Source organism: Astatotilapia calliptera, chromosome 5, assembly GCF_900246225.1.
Source record: "Astatotilapia calliptera chromosome 5, fAstCal1.2, whole genome shotgun sequence".
NCBI lineage: Eukaryota > Metazoa > Chordata > Actinopteri > Cichliformes > Cichlidae > Astatotilapia > Astatotilapia calliptera.
The window spans coordinates 22,328,517-22,348,480 of NC_039306.1; the positions used below are offsets into that span (position 1 = coordinate 22,328,517).

The 19,964-nt window shown below is 36.8% G+C and overlaps 3 protein-coding genes across 6 annotated transcripts in view; 2 read left to right on the plus strand and 1 right to left on the minus strand.

Annotated features, from left to right (window-relative positions):
* The first annotated feature begins 3 nt into the window (after positions 1-3).
* On the plus strand, positions 4-6,911 carry LOC113022589 (uncharacterized). 3 transcript variants are annotated; one of them, XM_026168132.1, is made up of 12 exons: positions 274-407; positions 683-737; positions 1,212-1,407; positions 1,559-1,725; positions 3,242-3,304; positions 3,620-3,682; positions 3,955-4,017; positions 4,445-4,643; positions 4,858-5,045; positions 5,126-5,212; positions 5,343-5,426; positions 5,540-6,911. In XM_026168132.1, exons 2-12 carry the CDS (start codon positions 699-701, stop codon positions 6,353-6,355), a joined length of 1,965 nt encoding a protein of 654 aa, XP_026023917.1. In that variant the 5' UTR covers positions 274-407; positions 683-698; the 3' UTR covers positions 6,356-6,911. The 3 variants fall into 3 exon arrangements, with proteins under 3 accessions (XP_026023920.1, XP_026023917.1, XP_026023918.1); XM_026168133.1 differs by having other exon boundaries at positions 275-407; positions 4,858-5,021; positions 5,540-6,910; XM_026168135.1 differs by lacking the exons at positions 3,242-3,304; positions 3,620-3,682; positions 3,955-4,017; ... (3 more) ...; positions 5,343-5,426; positions 5,540-6,911 and adding an exon at positions 1,828-3,116 and having other exon boundaries at positions 4-407.
* Positions 6,912-7,628: 717 nt separating this feature from the next.
* Positions 7,629-17,223, plus strand: LOC113022043 (uncharacterized). The gene is made up of 18 exons (XM_026167023.1): positions 7,629-7,682; positions 7,970-8,042; positions 8,929-9,127; positions 9,262-9,428; positions 9,506-9,619; positions 9,706-10,523; positions 12,373-12,456; positions 12,728-12,794; positions 12,947-13,009; positions 13,325-13,387; positions 13,660-13,722; positions 14,150-14,348; positions 14,533-14,720; positions 14,801-14,887; positions 15,018-15,101; positions 15,215-16,378; positions 16,509-16,726; positions 16,832-17,223. The coding sequence occupies exons 2-18, from the start codon at positions 7,992-7,994 to the stop codon at positions 16,899-16,901; spliced, it is 3,699 nt and encodes a 1,232-aa protein (XP_026022808.1). The 5' UTR covers positions 7,629-7,682; positions 7,970-7,991; the 3' UTR covers positions 16,902-17,223.
* A 1,501-nt stretch (positions 17,224-18,724) lies between these two features.
* LOC113022588 (low-density lipoprotein receptor-related protein 1) overlaps positions 18,725-19,964 on the minus strand; it is a 99,622-nt gene continuing 98,382 nt past the window's right edge. For both annotated transcript variants that reach the window (XM_026168131.1, XM_026168130.1), the window contains one exon: positions 18,725-19,189. In XM_026168131.1, coding sequence (XP_026023916.1) covers positions 19,049-19,189 — 141 coding nt within the window. In that variant the 3' untranslated portion in view covers positions 18,725-19,048. The remainder of the gene's footprint in view (positions 19,190-19,964) is intronic.

Sequence of the window (19,964 nt, forward strand, 5' to 3'; positions counted from 1 at the left end):
AAATCTCCAAAAATCTCCAAAAGTTGATTTGGAGATGATCTAAAACATGTCAGAATGTCAATATGCAAACAAACAAAAACAACAAGTAACCAGGAAGGGAGCATATACTTTTTCACTATACTTTACACCACCTCACACACAGAGAGAGATGCAAGCATTTAACACACCGTATTTCACATCAACTGTAAACTTTATTTGAAATATCTAGCGAATAATAAGTCAAACATAAACAGATAGTTTATTTCCACGGCCATTTTAACTGAGCCAACGGATTTTATTTGTGCAGCAAATGAAAAAAAACGCACATTAAAAATTTGGTGCGATCACTGTGACGCTCTTGTTGTGGAGGTAGAACGTTTTCGCTTTCGTTTATCAGCAAAAGTCACTTTTTAAAGTAGCCAGCAAAGGTAAGTGGAAGCTTCATATTTACGAGCAATAAATGTGATTCGGTAAGCACAATGTGTATATTTAATGTGTAAATTAAATATAACACATAAAAAAAATGATATTTGCATTAAGGAAAGAGATAATAAAGAGATAATAACGGTTCTCAGTACGCCATTTTGAACAATATCCTACTGAGAAATTTTTTTTTAAAATTCACCAGATAAAGAACTTTTGAATGTTTGAATAAAAAGGTATGTTTCGTGGGCCTAAGCTGTTTGTTTGGTGTGTTTTGAAGGGAAAAGACTGTCACTATGTCAGCGAACGTCTATGAAGCTGAGCCCATGAAAGTCGTAAGTTGCAGAAACCACGGCCATGAACCAGCCAACCAACACTTCATCAGACTGAAAAATAGCTTTAAAAGGAGCGTTGGCATTAAACATGATCAATACATTTTCACAGTGACTTGCTACAATAAAAGACGTACAATAGTTAAGAAAAACAGCATTTCGACACATTGATTTTCTTTTATATTTACAAATACTTTTCTCCCTTACAGTTTTATAGTAAACTACTAAGAGTAACAGTCAGTAACATCCAACATATATTGAAACAACTGTATTTAGTCTATCTAGAGTTTTAAGGTGACAATTTTGAAATTATGATAAAAGTAGTTAATCTCACATTATTTATGTACACTATATATATGAAAAATGCACACTAAAACATCTATGTTTACAATGTTAGGAAGATCTAAGCTTGTTTAAATAAATTAAAAATTAAAATTAAATTAAATTAAAAAGTGTTTTATTATGTTTCTATCACAGGATGATGAAGAAGTTCTATTTGTCCTCTCATTGAAGTGGACAAATCTAAAAGAACCACAAAAAGTGAAGAGGCTAGAGACTCGTCTACATAGAATGCTTCAGACTTGGTTCAATAAATGCAAACATATGGTGGACTGTGCAGTGGAAAGGACCTTAAAAGATGGCCGTGTTGTGGTAAAGGCTAAACCAGCTCCAGGTGCAGTATAGTCTTGAATAACTTTAATATCTTTCTTAACTTATTCAATAAACAATTACTGAATTATAACTTATTCAGTAAAAGTATATTTTGACTTAATTCAGTATATTTATATTGGTTTTAGAAAAGAGTTCATTTTTTGTCTTTTAAGCCCTGGCTGATCTTCAGAAACTGAATAACCAAACACTAACTGGGAGGGATGGACAATCAGTCACCATAATATCCATCAGTCTCACACTGCCATCTCCAGAGCTCGATACACAAGTACCAGAGGATGCTTCAATTAACCTTTCTGCATCTCTGCAAGAGTTACAAACGGTATGTACGATGTGATAAAGCATCAACAAATGGAATAGAAATGTTATATGCCATTCCATTAAATGTACTGTACTGTATTATGATGTACTGTATTTTTAACAGGAACAGGTTCAAAAAAGTGAACAAAGTAATGCCCCTAAAGAAGAGGTGCACTCTTGTTCCGTCCCAGTGGGTCATTTCTGGTATGTGAGCCACATGTATGAAGAGGAAATAAAACGTATAGAAAAAAAGAATGGGGTTAAAATCATGGCAGATGTGAAGGTGAGATTTGAAGTAGACCAAAAACATGGGAGACCAGACCGTGCTCTCGAGGAGTTTGCAAACCTTGTCCAGAAAAGCTTAGTTGAATCCTGTGGCTCAGTTATTCCTCTCAAGTTCATAGAGTCAGATGAGTGGGGCAACGCCCTGAAAACCATCCAGAAAAAGGAAAGTAAGCTTTTGGTTACTCTGACTTCTGATGTAATGACTGTGCGTGGGCCAGGACAAAGTCAAGATGTTATGAGTAAGTGCTTATATGCAGATGCAATGCAGACAACAAACACACATGGTTCTCTTGCTCAGTTTTATGACCAAGTTCAGCTGGGGAAACAGAGTAGCACAGTTTCTGCAGGTGAAGAAATGTACACTTGTTCCATCCCAGTGGGTCATTTCTGGTACGTGAGCCACATGTACGAAGAGGAAATGAAACGTATAGAAAAAAAGAATGGGGTTAAAATCATGGCAGATATGAAGGTGAGATATGAAGTAGACCAAAAACATGGGAGACCAGACAATGCTCTCGATGAGTTTGTAAACCTTGTCCAGAAAAGCTCAGCTGAATCCAGTCGCTCAGTTATTCCTCTCAAGTTCATAGATTCAGATCAGTGGGGCGATGCACTGAAAACCATCCAGGAAAAAGAAAACAAGCTTTTGATTACTCTGACCTCTGAAACAATGACTGTGCGTGGACCAACACAAAGTCAAGAGGCCATCAAAAAGTTATTAAATGCAGATACACATCGGAAAAGAAACACAGATGCTTCTCATCAAGAGTATGAAAGAGAGACTCAAGAATCACTGAAGATTGACATGACCATCAAAGATGATTTCCCGCATGCAGGACTGATCATTGAGAAGACATTTTGGAAGTTGATGACTAACTCTTATAACAAGGAAATAGAAAAGATCAAAGCTAAGTTTAACGTAGCATTCAATGATTCAGACATTGATCAAGGCAAAGTTAATGTCAAAGCTTTCTACAAGAAAGAAGGAAATGCCTCAATGGAGAGCCACGCCCTCAGAGCACTTCTCTGTCTACACCAGAGGTTTGTTTCATCCTAATTCCATGGTGCCACTGGGATCAGTGGCACAAAAATTTCTCAATCAGAGGGGGCCTCCAATGAGCCTGTGTTGAATGGCCAATCAGCAAACAGGAAGCACAACATTGACCCACCAACTGACAGTGGGAAAAGAGCAGGTGACCAAAGTGATGAAAGGTGTTTGATTTATTTTTAAAAGTCTTTCTTCATTATTATAGATGCAGCATTCTGCTTTGAGTGACAACCAGCAACATTCATCACCTACAGATACAACTGCTGCAGTAAGTGTTTTGCCGAGTTTGTGTGCTTATGCTTCATCTGTTCTATAAAACATAACCAGTTCCAGCTTTTATCCATATTCTTGTAAAAAGTAAGTAAAAGTGAAAGCACACAAGCTCAGCTAACCTCAGCTGATCAGGTTCATGAGTGAAGAAACTTCATAAGGTTGCAAATTTGTTACAGGAGCTTTGGTGTTAAAGGGTCATTAAATAATCAACTTTAGTGAATATCCACCTTCATTAGCACCAATAAACTTCTTTTTTAAGTTGACACAACACTTTTTTTATACTTAAAAAGCCGTCCTCCCATTATTATAGGTGCAGCATTCTTCTTTGAGTGTCAACCAGCAACACCTAACACCAATTGATACACCTGGTGCAGTAAGTGTTTTTGTGAGTTTCTGTGTGTTACGTACGTTTTCGAGAATTAAGCACACAAGATCAACATAATAATCTCAGCTGATCCACTCTGGAGGTTCATCAGTGAAAAAAACTTTGTAAGATTGCAAAATTTTGGGGGTTAATTCAGTCATTAAATAGCCATAGTTATTATCTTCATTGGGAGCAGTATGCTTGTTTTTGTTTTGTTTTGTTTTACTTTCAACACAAGAGTTTGTTTTTATACTTAAAAAGACTTTTTATCATTATTAAAGGTGCAGCCTTCTGCTATGGGCAAAAATGAGCAACATCTAAAACCTACCGATACACCTGCTGCAGTAAGTGTTTTGATCAGTTTGTGTGTGTATGATTAAGTTCCCAGTAACACAAAACAAGCTCCAGCTCCAAACAAGATTATGTGAAAGTGAAAGTATTGATTACACAAGATCAATATGATAATCTCAGCTGATCAACAGTGGAGGTTCAGGAGATACATGATCAATGCTGTGTAAAGCTGTTCAGTGTGACTGTGATCGCCAGTGAGAAGATTTGTAAAGTTGTTCAAGCTGAAAATGTGAAAATATGACATGTGGCTAACCTCACACTATTTATCTGCATTGTAAAAGTGAAAAAATAATTCTAAAGATATAAATTTAAACAATGATTAAAATGGCTTTTAGATATTTTTATTTTCATTGAATATCATAGGATTACACAGATTTACACTGCTTTATCAATTGTTTATTTCATTTCTTTTTATCACAGGTTGAAGATGGAGCTCTCATTGTTCTCTCACTGAAGTGGACAAAGTCTGATGATGAACCACAAAAAACAAAGAAGCCTGAGACTAGTCTACATAAAATGCTTCAGTCCTGGTTCAACAAATGTATACCTAATGTGGACTGTTCAGTGAAAAGGATCCTAAAAGATGGGAGTGCAGTGATAAACATTAAACCAGCTCCAGGTGCAGTCAAGTCCTACATAATCATTTGATTAATAATCATCTGATTAATCTACTGTCTTTATAACTTCTCCAAAATACATAGTGTTATACACACACACACACACACACACACACACACACACACACACACACACACACACACACACACACACACTGACTTCTTCCTGTATATTTATATTGGTTAAAAAAAATTCTTTATGTTTTTTCTTTTAAGCTATCACTGAGCTTCAGAAACTGAGTAAAGAAACACTAACTGAGAAGGAAACTGAGAAGGGAGCTGGGAAGGGAAAAAAAACAACGGTCACCATAACATCCATCAGTCTGACACTGCCATCTCCAGAGCTCGATACACAACTACTTACTGAAGATGATTCTTCAGTAAGTCTACCAGAGCCACAAACTGTATGTAAAATGTAGTAAATCATTAAAAAACAAATATTAATGCATGCTATTGAATTTAATAATGTATTGTATTTTAACAGGAGCAAGATCAACAGGGGGAGCAGAGTGAAACAGGTTCTACAGCTGGAGACCAGATGGGTGCTTCTTTCATGCCAAAGACAAAAAATGTATGTACTGGGTCATAAATTAAAAGTTTATCAAAATATTAATGAGATATACTGTATAGTGTATGTATATAAGTGCATTATACAGTATACAGTATGTATATAAACGATATACTGTATGTTTTTTCAACAGGAGCACATTCAGCCAGGGAAGGAGAGTAACACAGGTTCTACAACTGAAGAAGATAGTGGTACTTCCCCAATGTACTTACAAACTGTATGTACTGTGTCATTAATTACAAACATAAAAATGAAAAAGAAGATCTTCAACAAACAAACATAATGATCTTTTTTTTTTAAAGATTATTTTACCTTTTTTTTAATCTTCAGGAGCAAGTTCAGGTGGGGAAACAGAGTAGCAGAGATCCTGCAGGTGAAGAAATGTACACTTGTTCTGTCCCAGTGGGTCATTTCTGGTACGTGAGCCACATGTACGAAGAGGAAATGAAACTTATAGAGAAAGAGAATGGAGTTAAAATCATGGCAGATGTGAAGGTGAGATTTGAAGAAGACCAAAAACATGGGAGACCAGACCGTGCTCTCAAGGAGTTTGTAAACCTCGTCCAGAAAAGCTTAGTTGAATCCAGTGGCTCAGTTATTCCTCTCAAGTTCATAGATTCATATCAGTGGGGCGATGCACTGAAAACCATCCAGAAAAAGAAAAACAAGCTTTTGGTTACTCTGACCTCTGAAACAATGACTGTGTGTGGACCAGGACAAAGTCAAGATGTTATCAGTAAGTGCTTATATGCAGATACACATTGGAAAAGAAACACAGATGCTTCTCATCAAGAGTATGAAAGAGAGACTCAAGAATCACTGAAGATTGACGTGACCACCAAAGATGATTTCCCGCATGCAGGACTGATCATTGAGGAGACATTTTGGAAGTCGATGACTAACTCTTATAACAAGGAAATAGAAAAGATCAAAGCTAAGTTTAACGTAGCATTCAATGATTCAGACATTGATCAAGGCAAAGTTAATGTCACAGCTCTCTACAAGAAAGAAGGAAATGCCTCAATGGAGAGCCACGCCCTCAGAGCACTTCTCTGTCTACACCAGAGGTTTGTTTCATCCCAATTCCATGGTGCCACTGGGATCAGTGGCACAATCATGCAGATAAAGAGCAGAAAAGAAACATGAACAGAATGAAAGAGAGACTCAAGACACATCACTGAATATTGACATGACCACCAAAGACCATCTCCCAAATCAAGGATTGATCATGGAAGTTGATGACTACCTCTTATAACAAAGAAATAGAAAATATCAAAGCTAAGTTTAATGTGGAATTTAAAAAATCAGACATTGATCAAGGCAAAGTCAATGTCAAAGCTTTCTACAAAAAAGATGAAGGAAATGCCTCCATGGAGAGCCACGCTGTCAGAGAGCTTCTTTATTTATATCAGAAAACTGCCACATCTCCCATGAACAGTTCAATACTGCTAGTGAAATGAGTTTGTCATGGACATGACAGTAATCTCAGTTTAGTGCTAATATTTTGTGTTATTTGCATGCTTACAATGGGGTTGTTATATTTCACAATGTTACCATGTATCTTTGTTTCGTGCCTTGTGAAGCCTTATAAAAAGTTGGAGATCAGCGAAACAATTTTGCCTTAAACAAAAAGTAAACAAGCTTTGCTTGTTGGTGTTTGTGTGAAATGGCTTTACTTTTATTTTGTGTCTCTTCCTACTTTGTAACACAGCTATTCATACTGCATAAATGTTCAATTTAGGATTACTGTAATGGAAATGTGAAATACTGTATATTAAAGGATCTTTCCCACTGCATGTTGAATCTACATGAAAAGATTTCATTTATTTGTAACTGCAAAGAATGGAGGAGCATTTTTAGGACGGAACCACAATATATCACTTTTTTTAAGTGGTGGCAGAAATGCTTTTTTATAAAAGTACAAACACAACACCAGAAAATCTCTGTAGCAAGTGAAACATGAGTAGAATTGGTAACATATTATCAGAAAATGTTTTTGATTTACACTAAAGAAAATGTCAAACAGAAAATTTCCGTGGATTGTAAATGATACATTTTACCTGTTGCATGAGTTATAGCCTGCAGTAAATTATTTTATTTACAGCATCATGCTGTATAGCTGGTATATCCTATATCAACTAAATGAAACAAGTCAGTGCTGTACATGTGTCAGAATCATATGAGACAGTAGATATTTATCAGAAGTGAGCTTACACAAACTGCAAACCATGAGATATCAAGCCAGAAAAAACTTGTCCTACAAAAGACATCTTCTGCCCTTTTTCTGGAAATGAAGGGAGGTTTAGTATCCACAGTCATTTTAACTGAGCAAACGGACCTTTAGTCAACAACAGAGGACACTCTGTCCCAAATAAATGACAGAGGCGAACTTGCGTGTTGGGGCGTGACTGTGGCGCTGCAAGCTTTCACTTTCGTTTATAAGGAAAAAACAGTTTAAAGTAGCGAGGCAGGGGTAAGTCTAATACGCAGTAAAGTCATATTTTCAAGATACATTTCTGTTTAGATGATACATAAAACGTGTGATATAACGTTGTGGTTGTTACAGGTTTGGTTAAAATGTAAGACATTAGAAAACTGGAAAGTGAAGTGCAACCAGGAGTGTAGCTCTGCAGGTTAGGTGGAGAACGACGTTAGCTAATTTATGAGAATAGTTTTATATAAAATCACCAAATACAGAATTGTTGGTTGTCTGAGTGCAACACACTGTGTCATGTCGTCTGTGTTTGATGTGTTTTGAAGGAAGACGATCAAAATCTTGAACATGGCCAGTGCAGAGCCCATGGAGGTTGACAGACCTGATGACATGAGCCAAGTATGTAAACTAACACCGAATCAGAATAAAATAATATAGTTTCAGGAACTTTGGTGTTAATGCAGTCATTAAATATCCACAGTGCTTATTTTCAGTAGGAGCCTTACATATTTTAAAGTGCACTTTTGAGGCCACGGTTTGCTTTTATACTTAAAAAGATTTTTTATTTTGGTGAGTTTGTGTGCTTATACTTAATGTCCTCCATTTTTTCCGTATTCTTGTAAAACGTAAAGTGAAACTACTGAGATTACAAGGTCAGCATAATATTAGTTTATTGGCGGTGTCCAAAAGTTGGTTCTGTTCATCTGGACGTAGCGTTTTGTGGGAGAAACGTTTTGTCACTCATCCAAGTGACTTCTTCAGTCTCAGCTGACTGCAGGTTTCCCCAATCTTATAAACAGTACATTTGCATAATGACTGAAACCAGCTCACTGAAGGAACAATGGGCTGGGAGGTCAGTTCCTTAATCTTAATTATACAAATTCTCATGATCATTGATCAACAACCACTGACCAAAACTCACTGATCACAGACCACTGATCAATGGCCATGAGAATTAGCATAAGATGAAATATAAACCATCAGCATTGTATTGTAAGAGTTGTGAGATTGAGGAACTTAACAATGTGTAAAGCTGTTCAGCGTTACTTTGATCATCAGTAAGAACATTGTAAAGTTCTAAGGCTGCAAGGCGACATCAGTGTGACAAATGTGAAAATATGACACGTAGCTAAGCTCACACTATTCATTATAATACTAAAGAAAATAATTCTAAAAAGATATATCTCAACAATGCTAAACTATACTTATTTAAATTAATGATTTTCAGCATAATATCACAGGCTTACATGTTTTTAGTGTTTTATTATTATTTCTTTTATCACAGGTTGAACATGGAGCTCTCATTGTTCTCTCACTGAAGTGGATAAAGTCTGATGATGAACCACAAAAAACAAAGAAGCCTGAGACTAGTCTACAGAAAATGCTTCAGTCCTGGTTCAACAAATGTATACCTAATGTGGACTGTTCAGTGAAAAGGATCCTAAAAAATGGGCGTGTTGTGATAAACATTAAACCAGCTCCAGGTGTAAACTCCTACATAATCATCTGATTACTCTCTTATCTTTATAACTTCTCCAAAAAAAGCATTTATTTCTATTTCATTCTGCATATTTATATTGGTTTCAAAAAAGAATCCATTTTGTCTCTGTCTTTTAAGTCCTGACTGAGCTTCAGAAACTGAATAAACAAACACTAACTGGGAAGGATGGAGATTTAGTCACCATAACATCCATCAGTCTGACACTGCCATCTCCAGAGCTTGATGCACAAATACCAGAGGATGCTTCAATGAACCCTTCTGCATCTGTGCCAGATCCACAAACTGTATGTAACATGTAGTAAATTATTAAAAACCAATATAAATGAATTCTGTTAAAATTAATGATGTACTGTATTTGTAGGATCAGGTTCAACTGGGAAAGCAAAGTAAAGCAGTTTCAGCAGGTGGAGAACAGACAGGTGCTTCAGAGGATGCTTTGACAAACCATCGTACATTTGTGCCGGCTCCACAAACTGTATGCACTGTGTAGTAAATCATTAAAAATACACACACGTTGTTGTTGTTGCTGTTGTTGCTCATTTGTTTATTTGTTTATACCAGGACCAAGTTCAGGAGGGGAAACAGAGTAGCACAGTTTCTGCAGGTGAAGAGATTTGCACTTGTTCCATCCCAGTGGGTCATTTCTGGTATGTGAGCCACATGTACGAAGAGGAAATGCAACATATAGAAAAAAAGAATGGGGTTAAAATCATGGCAGATGTGAAGGTGAGATTTGAAGTAGACCAAAAACATGGGAGACCAGACCGTGCTCTCGAGGAGTTTGCAAACCTTGTCCAGAAAAGCTTAGTTGAATCCAGTGGCTCAGTTATTCCTTTCAAGTTCATAGAGTCAGAACAGTGGGGCGATGCACTGAAAACAATCCAGGAAAAAGAAAACAAGCTTTTGGTTACTCTGACCTCTGAAACAATGACTGTGCGTGGGCCAACACAAAGTCAAGAGGCCATGAAAAAGTTCTTAAATGCAGATACAGAGCAGAAAAGAAACACAGATGCTTCTCATGAAGAGAATGAAAGAGAGACTCAAGATACATCACTGAAGATTGACGTGACCACCAAAGACCATCTGATGCATATGGGACTAACGATGGAGGAGAGCTACTGGAAGGTGATGATTACCTCTTGCAGTGAGAAGATAGCAAAGATCAAAGCTAAGTTTAATGTGGAACTGAAAGAATCAGATATTGGTCAAGGCAAAGTCAATGTCAAAGCCTTATACAAGAAAGATGAAGGAAATGCCTCCATGGAGAGCCACGCTGTCAGAGAGCTTTTTCATTTATATCAGAAAACTGCCACATCTCCCATGAATGTCTCCCAGTCCAGTGCTGCTACTGGAATATGGGGTTGGTTGTGGCTATGGTAGCAATCTCAGTCTAGTGTTAAACTCTTGTGTTATTTGCATGCTTACAGTGGAATTTGTATATATTTCATAATGCTACCATGTAGCTTTGTATTGTGTCTTCTGAAACCTTTGTTCAACCCAATCTCTAAATTCCACCATGTTTGCTGAAACATGGCAACAAGAAATAAAAAGGTTTTTTTTGCATGTTGGCGTTTGTGTGTAATAACTTTCCTTTTATCTTGTGCCTCTTCCTACATTTTAAGGCAACCTCCTATACTCAGCGTTGGGAAGGTTACTTTTAAAATGTTTTCCACTACAGATTACAGAATACACGCCCCAAAATGTATTTTGTAACGTATTTTTTTGTAACGTGTGCTCTGAACCCACAGAAGGATAACGTTACTCAATGAGAGTAAAGTATTCTGAATACTTTGGATTACTTAATATATTATCATGCTTTTTACAACTACATGAATGTACTATTGCTGTGTGATTTATTACTATTATTGAAGGCTACTCGCCATACCAATACCAACTAGATTTTTAAATCTTAATATGAAATGAGTAACAGTAGGGTGGACATTAGGTAAGGCTGCACTTTTTGCAGCGGCCGCGTATATAAAACAGGTCCGCCGAACTGTAAGGGACCTCTGGCTACGTCGGGTTCCGCTCGTAGCCGAAAACTAGCTTTACTTTGTTGACTGGATCAACTTTGCTAGCGAGAGACAGAGAGAGGCGTTGAAAGGCTGCTCCAACGGAACTTACTGTTTCGGAGGAAAACACGAACACAGTGTACAGTCGAGTTTTAATAGCTTACTTACAACCACGAGGCTATTCTTTAGGGTTATGCCTGTAACACTCTGCCTATTGCCTTCATATTAAATAATTTTTTGAGCAATAATTTTTAAAAATATTTCTTCACTTCATTATGCAAGTAGAGATGACATGGGCCGCGAGCTTGAGACCTAGACATTGTTTTGTGTGGGTTTAAACCGGCCTGGAATTACCAAAAATAGACAGGGGACAGCCTAACAGAGGTGGGCAGTAACGCGTTACTGTAATCTGATTACTTTTTTCAAGTAACTTGACCAACACTGCAGCCTAATATATGAAACAAAGTAACTGTATTCTAAATACCACCTGTTTAAACGGTAACTGTAACGGAATACAGTTACTCATATTTTGTATTTTAAGCACGTAACGTCAGTACACATATTCCATTACTCCCCAACACTGCACCTATACTGCATATAAGATTTTCTGTAGGTATACTGTGTATTAAAGGATCATTCCCACTGTATACTGCATCTAAAAATACATACGATTAAATTAATTATAATAAATGAGGACAGAGGGGCATTTTTAAGGCTAAGAAAAAAGTTCATCACAGCATTTTTAAAAATGTTATAAAAATACAAACAGAACACCAAAACCTTTTACAGTGAGTGGAAAATGAGTAGAATTTGTGAAATATCAGCAGAAAATGTACTTGAGGTACTTTAAAGTTAAAACCAAAATTTTCAGTGGATTCTGGCATTCTGGTATACATTTGACCTTTTATTTGAGTTATAGGCTATTATTAATACTTTTCCCTCAGGTATCATAGTTCTGAAGGGAGTCAAAGATGAAATAAAAATCAATGCAGTGTTCGTCAGAATCATATAAGACAGAAGATATTTAACAAAAACGATCTTACACAAACTCTTAAAAATATCTGAAACATAAAGCAGACAACATACATGTAACATAAAGAACATTTTCTGTAGTTTTCTAGCAATGAAGAAGGATTTAGTTTCCACAGTCAGCTAAGCGAACAGACCTCTTGCCAACACTGCTGGAAATGACAGAGGTGCACTTGCGTGTTTGGAGTGTGACGCAGATCCTTATTGCGGAGCTGCAAGCTTTCGCTTTCGTTTATAAGGAAGTACCAGTGTTTAAAGTAGCGAGGCAGGAGTAAGTCATATACGAGGTAAAGTAATATTTTCCAGGTATATTTCTGTTCAGATACACACATTTGTACAGGTTTGGCTAAAATGTAAGACATAAGGAAACTGGAAAGTGGAGTGTATCCGAGAGTGTAGCTCTGCAGGATAGTCGGAGAGCAACGTTAGCTAATTTATGGAAACGTTTTTTTTATATATAAAATCAGCAAATAAAGAATTGCTGGTTGTTTGAGTAAAAAACACACTGTTGTTATGTCGTCTGTTTGTGTTGTGTTTTGAAGGAAGACGATCAAAATCGGAAACATGGACACGGACATGGTGGAACCCATGGAGGTTGACGACCAGAGCGTACGTAAACTAGCACCGAATCAGAATACAATAATATTGTTACAGGAAATGTGGTGTTAATGCAGTCATTAAGGAGGAGCGGCGTTCAAATGTCACTTTTGACACCACACTTTGTTTGATTTATTTTTAAAAGTCTTTCTTCATTATTATAGATGCAGCATTCTGCTTTGAGTGACAACCAGCAACATTCATCACCTACAGATACAACTGCTGCAGTAAGTGTTTTGCCGAGTTTGTGTGCTTATGCTTCATCTGTTCTATAAAACATAACCAGTTCCAGCTTTTATCCATATTCTTGTAAAAAGTAAGTAAAAGTGAAAGCACACAAGCTCAGCTAACCTCAGCTGATCAGGTTCATGAGTGAAGAAACTTCATAAGGTTGCAAATTTGTTACAGGAGCTTTGGTGTTAAAGGGTCATTAAATAATCAACTTTAGTGAATATCCACCTTCATTAGCACCAATAAACTTCTTTTTTAAGTTGACACAACACTTTTTTTATACTTAAAAAGCCGTCCTCCCATTATTATAGGTGCAGCATTCTTCTTTGAGTGTCAACCAGCAACACCTAACACCAATTGATACACCTGGTGCAGTAAGTGTTTTTGTGAGTTTCTGTGTGTTACATACGTTTTCGAGAATTAAGCACACAAGATCAACATAATAATCTCAGCTGATCCACTCTGGAGGTTCATCAGTGAAAAAAACTTTGTAAGATTGCAAAATTTTGGGGGTTAATTCAGTCATTAAATAGCCATAGTTATTATCTTCATTGGGAGCAGTATGCTTGTTTTTGTTTTGTTTTGTTTTACTTGCAACACAAGAGTTTGTTTTTATACTTAAAAAGACTTTTTATCATTATTAAAGGTGCAGCCTTCTGCTATGGGCAAAAATGAGCAACATCTAAAACCTACCGATACACCTGCTGCAGTAAGTGTTTTGATCAGTTTGTGTGTGTATGATTAAGTTCTCAGTAACACAAAACAAGCTCCAGCTCCAAACAAGATTATGTGAAAGTGAAAGTATTGATTACACAAGATCAATATGATAATCTCAGCTGATCAACAGTGGAGGTTCAGGAGATACATGATCAATGCTGTGTAAAGCTGTTCAGTGTGACTGTGATCGCCAGTGAGAAGATTTGTAAAGTTGTTCAAGCTGAAAATGTGAAAATATGACATGTGGCTAACCTCACACTATTTATCTGCATTGTAAAAGTGAAAAAATAATTCTAAAGATATAAATTTAAACAATGATTAAAATGGCTTTTAGATATTTTTATTTTCATTGAATATCATAGGATTACACAGATTTACACTGCTTTATCAATTGTTTATTTCATTTCTTTTTATCACAGGTTGAAGATGGAGCTCTCATTGTTCTCTCACTGAAGTGGACAAAGTCTGATGATGAACCACAAAAAACAAAGAAGCCTGAGACTAGTCTACAGAAAATGCTTCAGACCTGGTTCAACAAATGTATACCTAATGTGGACTGTTCAGTGAAAAGGATCCTAAAAGATGGGAGTGCAGTGATAAACATTAAACCAGCTCCAGGTGCAGTCAAGTCCTACATAATCATTTGATTAATAATCATCTGATTAATCTACTGTCTTTATAACTTCCCCAAAATACATAGTGTTATACACACACACACACACACACACACACACACACACACTGACTTCTTCCTGTATATTTATATTGGTTAAAAAAAATTCTTTATGTTTTTTCTTTTAAGCTATCACTGAGCTTCAGAAACTGAGTAAAGAAACACTAACTGAGAAGGAAACTGAGAAGGGAGCTGGGAAGGGAAAAAAAACAACGGTCACCATAACATCCATCAGTCTGACACTGCCATCTCCAGAGCTCGATACACAACTACTTACTGAAGATGATTCTTCAGTAAGTCTACCAGAGCCACAAACTGTATGTAAAATGTAGTAAATCATTAAAAAACAAATATTAATGCATGCTATTGAATTTAATAATGTATTGTATTTTAACAGGAGCAAGATCAACAGGGGGAGCAGAGTGAAACAGGTTCTACAGCTGGAGACCAGATGGGTGCTTCTTTCATGCCAAAGACAAAAAATGTATGTACTGGGTCATAAATTAAAAGTTTATCAAAATATTAATGAGATATACTGTATAGTGTATGTATATAAGTGCATTATACAGTATACAGTATGTATATAAACGATATACGGTATGTTTTTTCAACAGGAGCACATTCAGCCAGGGAAGGAGAGTAACACAGGTTCTACAACTGAAGAAGATAGTGGTACTTCCCCAATGTACTTACAAACTGTATGTACTGTGTCATTAATTACAAACATAAAAATGAAAAAGAAGATCTTCAACAAACAAACATAATGATCTTTTTTTTTTAAAGATTATTTTACCTTTTTTTTAATCTTCAGGAGCAAGTTCAGGTGGGGAAACAGAGTAGCAGAGATCCTGCAGGTGAAGAAATGTACACTTGTTCTGTCCCAGTGGCTCCTTTCTGGTACGTGAGCCACATGTACGAAGAGGAAATGAAACTTATAGAGAAAGAGAATGGAGTTAAAATCATGGCAGATGTGAAGGTGAGATTTGAAGAAGACCAAAAACATGGGAGACCAGACCGTGCTTTCGAGGAGTTTGCAAACCTTGTCCAGAAAAGCTTAGTTGAATCCAGTCGCTCAGTTATTCCTCTCAAGTTCATAGATTCAGATCAGTGGGGCGATGCACTGAAAACCATCCAGAAAAAGAAAAACAAGCTTTTGGTTACTCTGACCTCTGAAACAATGACTGTGCGTGGACCAGGACAAAGTCAAGATGTTATCAGTAAGTGCTTATATGCAGATACACATTGGAAAAGAAACACAGATGCTTCTCATCAAGAGTATGAAAGAGAGACTCAAGAATCACTGAAGATTAACGTGACCATCAAAGATGATTTCCCGCATGCAGGACTGATCATTGAGAAGACATTTTGGAAGTCGATGACTAACTCTTATAACAAGGAAATAGAAAAGATCAAAGCTAAGTTTAACGTAGCATTCAAAGATTCAGACATTGGTCAAGGCAAAGTTAATGTCACAGCTCTCTACAAGAAAGAAGGAAATGCCTCAATGGAGAGCCACGCCCTCAGAGCACTTCTCTGTCTACACCAGAGGTTTGTTTCATCCCAATTCCATGGTGCCACTGGGTTCAGTGGCACAATCATTTCTCAATCAGAGGGGGCCTCCAATGAGCCTGTGTTGAATGGCCAATCAGCAAACAGGAAGCACAACATTGACCCACCAACTGACAGTGGGAAAAGAGCAGGTGACCAAAGTGATGAAAGGTGTCCTATATGTTTGGATAAATTCAAAAACAAGAGACAGCTCAACTGTAAACATGAATTTTGTAAAGACTGTCTGAAACAAGCGGAGAAGGCGAATGGGCCCATCTGTCCTATATGCAGAGTTGTCTTTGGTAAGATAGTCGGAGACCAACCAGATGGAAGAATGTCACACCAGATATTCACATTTTCCCTCCCTGGATACTCAGACTGTGGCACCATAAAGATCAGCTATGAGATTCCAAGTGGAACACAGACGGTAAGTGACAATTTTATCTGAATGCTTATGTCCCTGTTTAAAAAAACAAAACATGATTGTGTTTTCATTTGAAGTTTTATAAAAAGAAAAAAAATGATAAAAATTATTTACTTTCCATTCTGCTTTTAAGGCAAAACATCCCAATCCTGGACAGCACTATTATGGTATTAGTAGAACAGCATATCTTCCAAACAACAAAGAGGGCAATGAAGTGCTGCGACTGCTGAGAAAAGCGTTTGACCAGAGGCTCATTTTTACTATTGGGACATCCAGAACAACTGGAATGGACGGCCAGGTGACCTGGAATGACATTCACCACAAAACATCCCTGTCAGGAGGAGCAGAAAGGTAGAGTAGCCAGGTTTCTTACTTGTGTTGCGGTAAATGTTTTCTTTTACTGTTTTCTCTAATAAAATACTACATGTTAACCTTGGATATGTTCTGTTTCCACAGCTTTGGGTATCCTGACCCTGAGTACCTGAGCAGAGTCAAAGAAGAGTTAAAGGCCAAAGGCATTGAGTGACGTTCTTAATACAAAGTGCAGCTGGATTAAAAATGTTTAAAGATGACTCTTTAAACAGACACTGAAATTCAAATACTCTGTTTTGCTCTTTTCTCTGTTAATGTTTTATCTGATCAGTAAAGTTTAGAATTGACTTCTTTCATTAGCTATATATATTATCTTCAAATACTAAGTGATGATTTTTTTTTCTGTTGATTGTCAAAGTTTTCATCATGTAACAATATAAAATGTAGATTTGCATAAACACAGATTTATATAATCTCAGGTCTACAGTGCTGATGGTCTGACTTTCTGTTTGCCTAATAAATGATTAAATCCTCCACACTGAATTCCTCCTTTTATCAGGACCAATTGTGAACAAAACACAGAACACTGTGGCTTGTTTTCTGTACAATTTTTAAAATTTTATTTATAACAATATCTGTTATTTAGTTTGTAAAGTACTCCAGCAAAAATTAAACATTATTCTCTTTTCAGAAGAAAGTCTGCGCCTCCATGCATTGTGTACTATAAAAGCTATGTGTCATTTTTCATTTTAAAAAACCAAGGACTAATCAAAACAAAAGTCTGGAAATGCACATATGATTTAGCAAAAATGTCCTTTCGGTAAAATGATTGTACTTCTCTCTCAATTAAAGACAAAACATACACGACGGCATAAAATAACACTGGCTTGACAGGTAAGCAAAATAAAAACTTGTTATTGTAGTTACACTGAAGACTTGTGTTACTTTTCACATGCATTAAGATATGGCTGACACATTTCTGACAGAAGCAGCATTTTGGGACAGAGGCTGAGCGTAAGGACGTGTCAGAGCAACCAGAATGGTAGCATTAGCAGCAGCAGGGCACAGAGAAGAGATGGGGAAGGGCTGAAGAAAGAAAACAGAGAAACGCTAAGGATCAAATGAAAATAATGCACTTAAGACAGAGTCATTACACAACTGTGAACATACAGACTTTGATCCTCTGAAGGCAAATTTACTCACAAAGCCAGATGGATGCTACCTGGTCTTTACAGAACAAAAACCAGGGCTGGAGAAGCAGAACACACATAGAAAAGAAATCTTTCCTTCCTTACATTTGACCATAATTGCAGCCTCTACAGGAAGACCAGAAAACAGACGCTAAATAGTGCAAACATGACACTATCTATAAGTCTTCTATCAAAAAAGCCCCCGCCATTGTTAGCCAGCTGTTTTCTGGGCATGTACACACAGCCAGCTACCCACCCATTAAAGTATCACCCCATCTATTGCTTTACATCCGTAATCTCCATCCATCACTCTGCCTGGAATGTTTAACCCATAACCACCTTCCACGTTCTTCATATAACTGCACAATCACGCACCAACAAGCCTCTTTATCCTTTCTCCACAGCAACACATCAGCTCCAGCTGTTACACAAAGTGATAAAAACAAACATTTTCTTTACATCTTAAGGTATAAAGCCTACAGTATACACTATACCGTAAAATGTGATATTCTGTGCAAGGAAGACCACACAATCATTTTATGAACATTGTTCTCTGAGAAAGAAAGAAAAATACGTGGAAATACTGTAGTTGCCATCTGGTATTGACATTTTACATGTGCTATACACAAACGGTGCTATCACAAATCTGTCTCACACATTCTTGCCAAGAAGCTCGACAAGATGACAAATGTACCGATTTCAAAAACTTTGAGTTTTTGCCTTTTCCCGCTCAAAGTCGACACAAACAACAGACAGTTGGCACTGGTGAAATGGAACAATGTTTTTGTCTTTTCTATACAATTCATACAAAAATAAAAAATTAAAATTGCTCCAATGATAGCATTTCTTTTTTTTTTCTTATGATTTCCATGTTTCCATTTCATTTTGCACAGAGGTAGTGGCTATTTAGGTAAAGGGTAAGGGACGAAGTGGAAATTAAAAATCTCTCATAGAAAATGTTATTTGTTTTTGACCAGAGGAATCTCAAAAGAACAAAATATAATACTGCAATCACATACAAAAGTAGTCCTTCATTTTTGTACATTTTATACAGTGTTCACATGGTTTATCAATTTTCTCTCACACTTTTTATTGATTTTTTTTTGTTCAATTTTTCTTTAAAAGGCAAGAATGGGGGGGTGTTTGGAATAGCGTGATCCGGCACCAAGGTCTATGCCAGTGGGTCCACAAGGGGCTCCTCATCTCCACGGGATAGCAACTCCTTCTTCTCATCTGTGCTGGCCAGAGAGTTGCGGCTGTTGTGAGCTCCCATATACAGAGTGGCATAAACTGGGTTGGTGAAGTTAGTGGGCTGGAAGGAAGAAAAATGATCCATCACATCATGTTTAAAACACTGAAGTTTAGCATCACGAATATACAGTGCTGTGCAAAAGTCTTCAGCCATTCCAATTTTTTTTTATATTTTGCAAGATAAATGTGGAATAGATGCTGGATTTATTGTGCAAACATACATGGAAATGCAGTATAACCAGCTTTATTCTTCAACATACCAAGAACTCTCTTAGGCAAGCTTCTTCTTCTTGTAGGACATTCAAAGCTCGCTTCCATACACACTGATGACAATTTGAATCAAAAAACTGAAAATTTGGATTAATCGCTTCACCTGCATCTCTCAGGTCCTGTGTCAGGTCTTTGCTGAACCTTTCTTGTTTCTTAATTACATGACCTGCTGTTCATCAAGTGTTTTTAAGGACACACTGCACATCATGATGAGAGATGCCAATTTTTTGGGCTAATAGCTTTTTTGGGAATCGCCTTGTTGGTGCAACAATACTATTTTAAGCTTGTCTGTGCTGTCTGATGATGATGTTTGCGACAGTCTGCAAATAACAAAGTGGCTAAAGATAAAACTGGTTCTTTGCTAAGTTGCTTGTTATGTGTAAACAGAAAACTGCTTCATCACTTGAGTTACGCACCTTTTTTAAACCCTTCAATGATTAATAGGTTGGCGTTAAGTGGCTTAACAAACAAGAAAGCATCCCTCTGAAAATAGTCAGGTACAAGGACTGGACTGAAAATACTAACTATTAAACTATTACTCAGGACATTTTTTTTTAAATAAAAAC

Coding starts and splice junctions, on each gene's coding strand:
- LOC113022589 (XM_026168132.1), top strand. CDS start 699: ATGTCAGCGAACGTCTATGAAGCTGAGCCCATGAAAGTC. Junction 1,726..3,241: donor CTCTGCAAGAGTTACAAACG/GTATGTACGATG, acceptor TCATTATTATAG/ATGCAGCATTCTGCTTTGAG. Junction 5,427..5,539: donor CCCCAATGTACTTACAAACT/GTATGTACTGTG, acceptor TTTAATCTTCAG/GAGCAAGTTCAGGTGGGGAA.
- LOC113022043 (XM_026167023.1), top strand. CDS start 7,992: ATGGCCAGTGCAGAGCCCATGGAGGTTGACAGACCTGATGACATGAGC. Junction 9,128..9,261: donor AAACATTAAACCAGCTCCAG/GTGTAAACTCCT, acceptor CTGTCTTTTAAG/TCCTGACTGAGCTTCAGAAA. Junction 9,620..9,705: donor TTGTGCCGGCTCCACAAACT/GTATGCACTGTG, acceptor TGTTTATACCAG/GACCAAGTTCAGGAGGGGAA.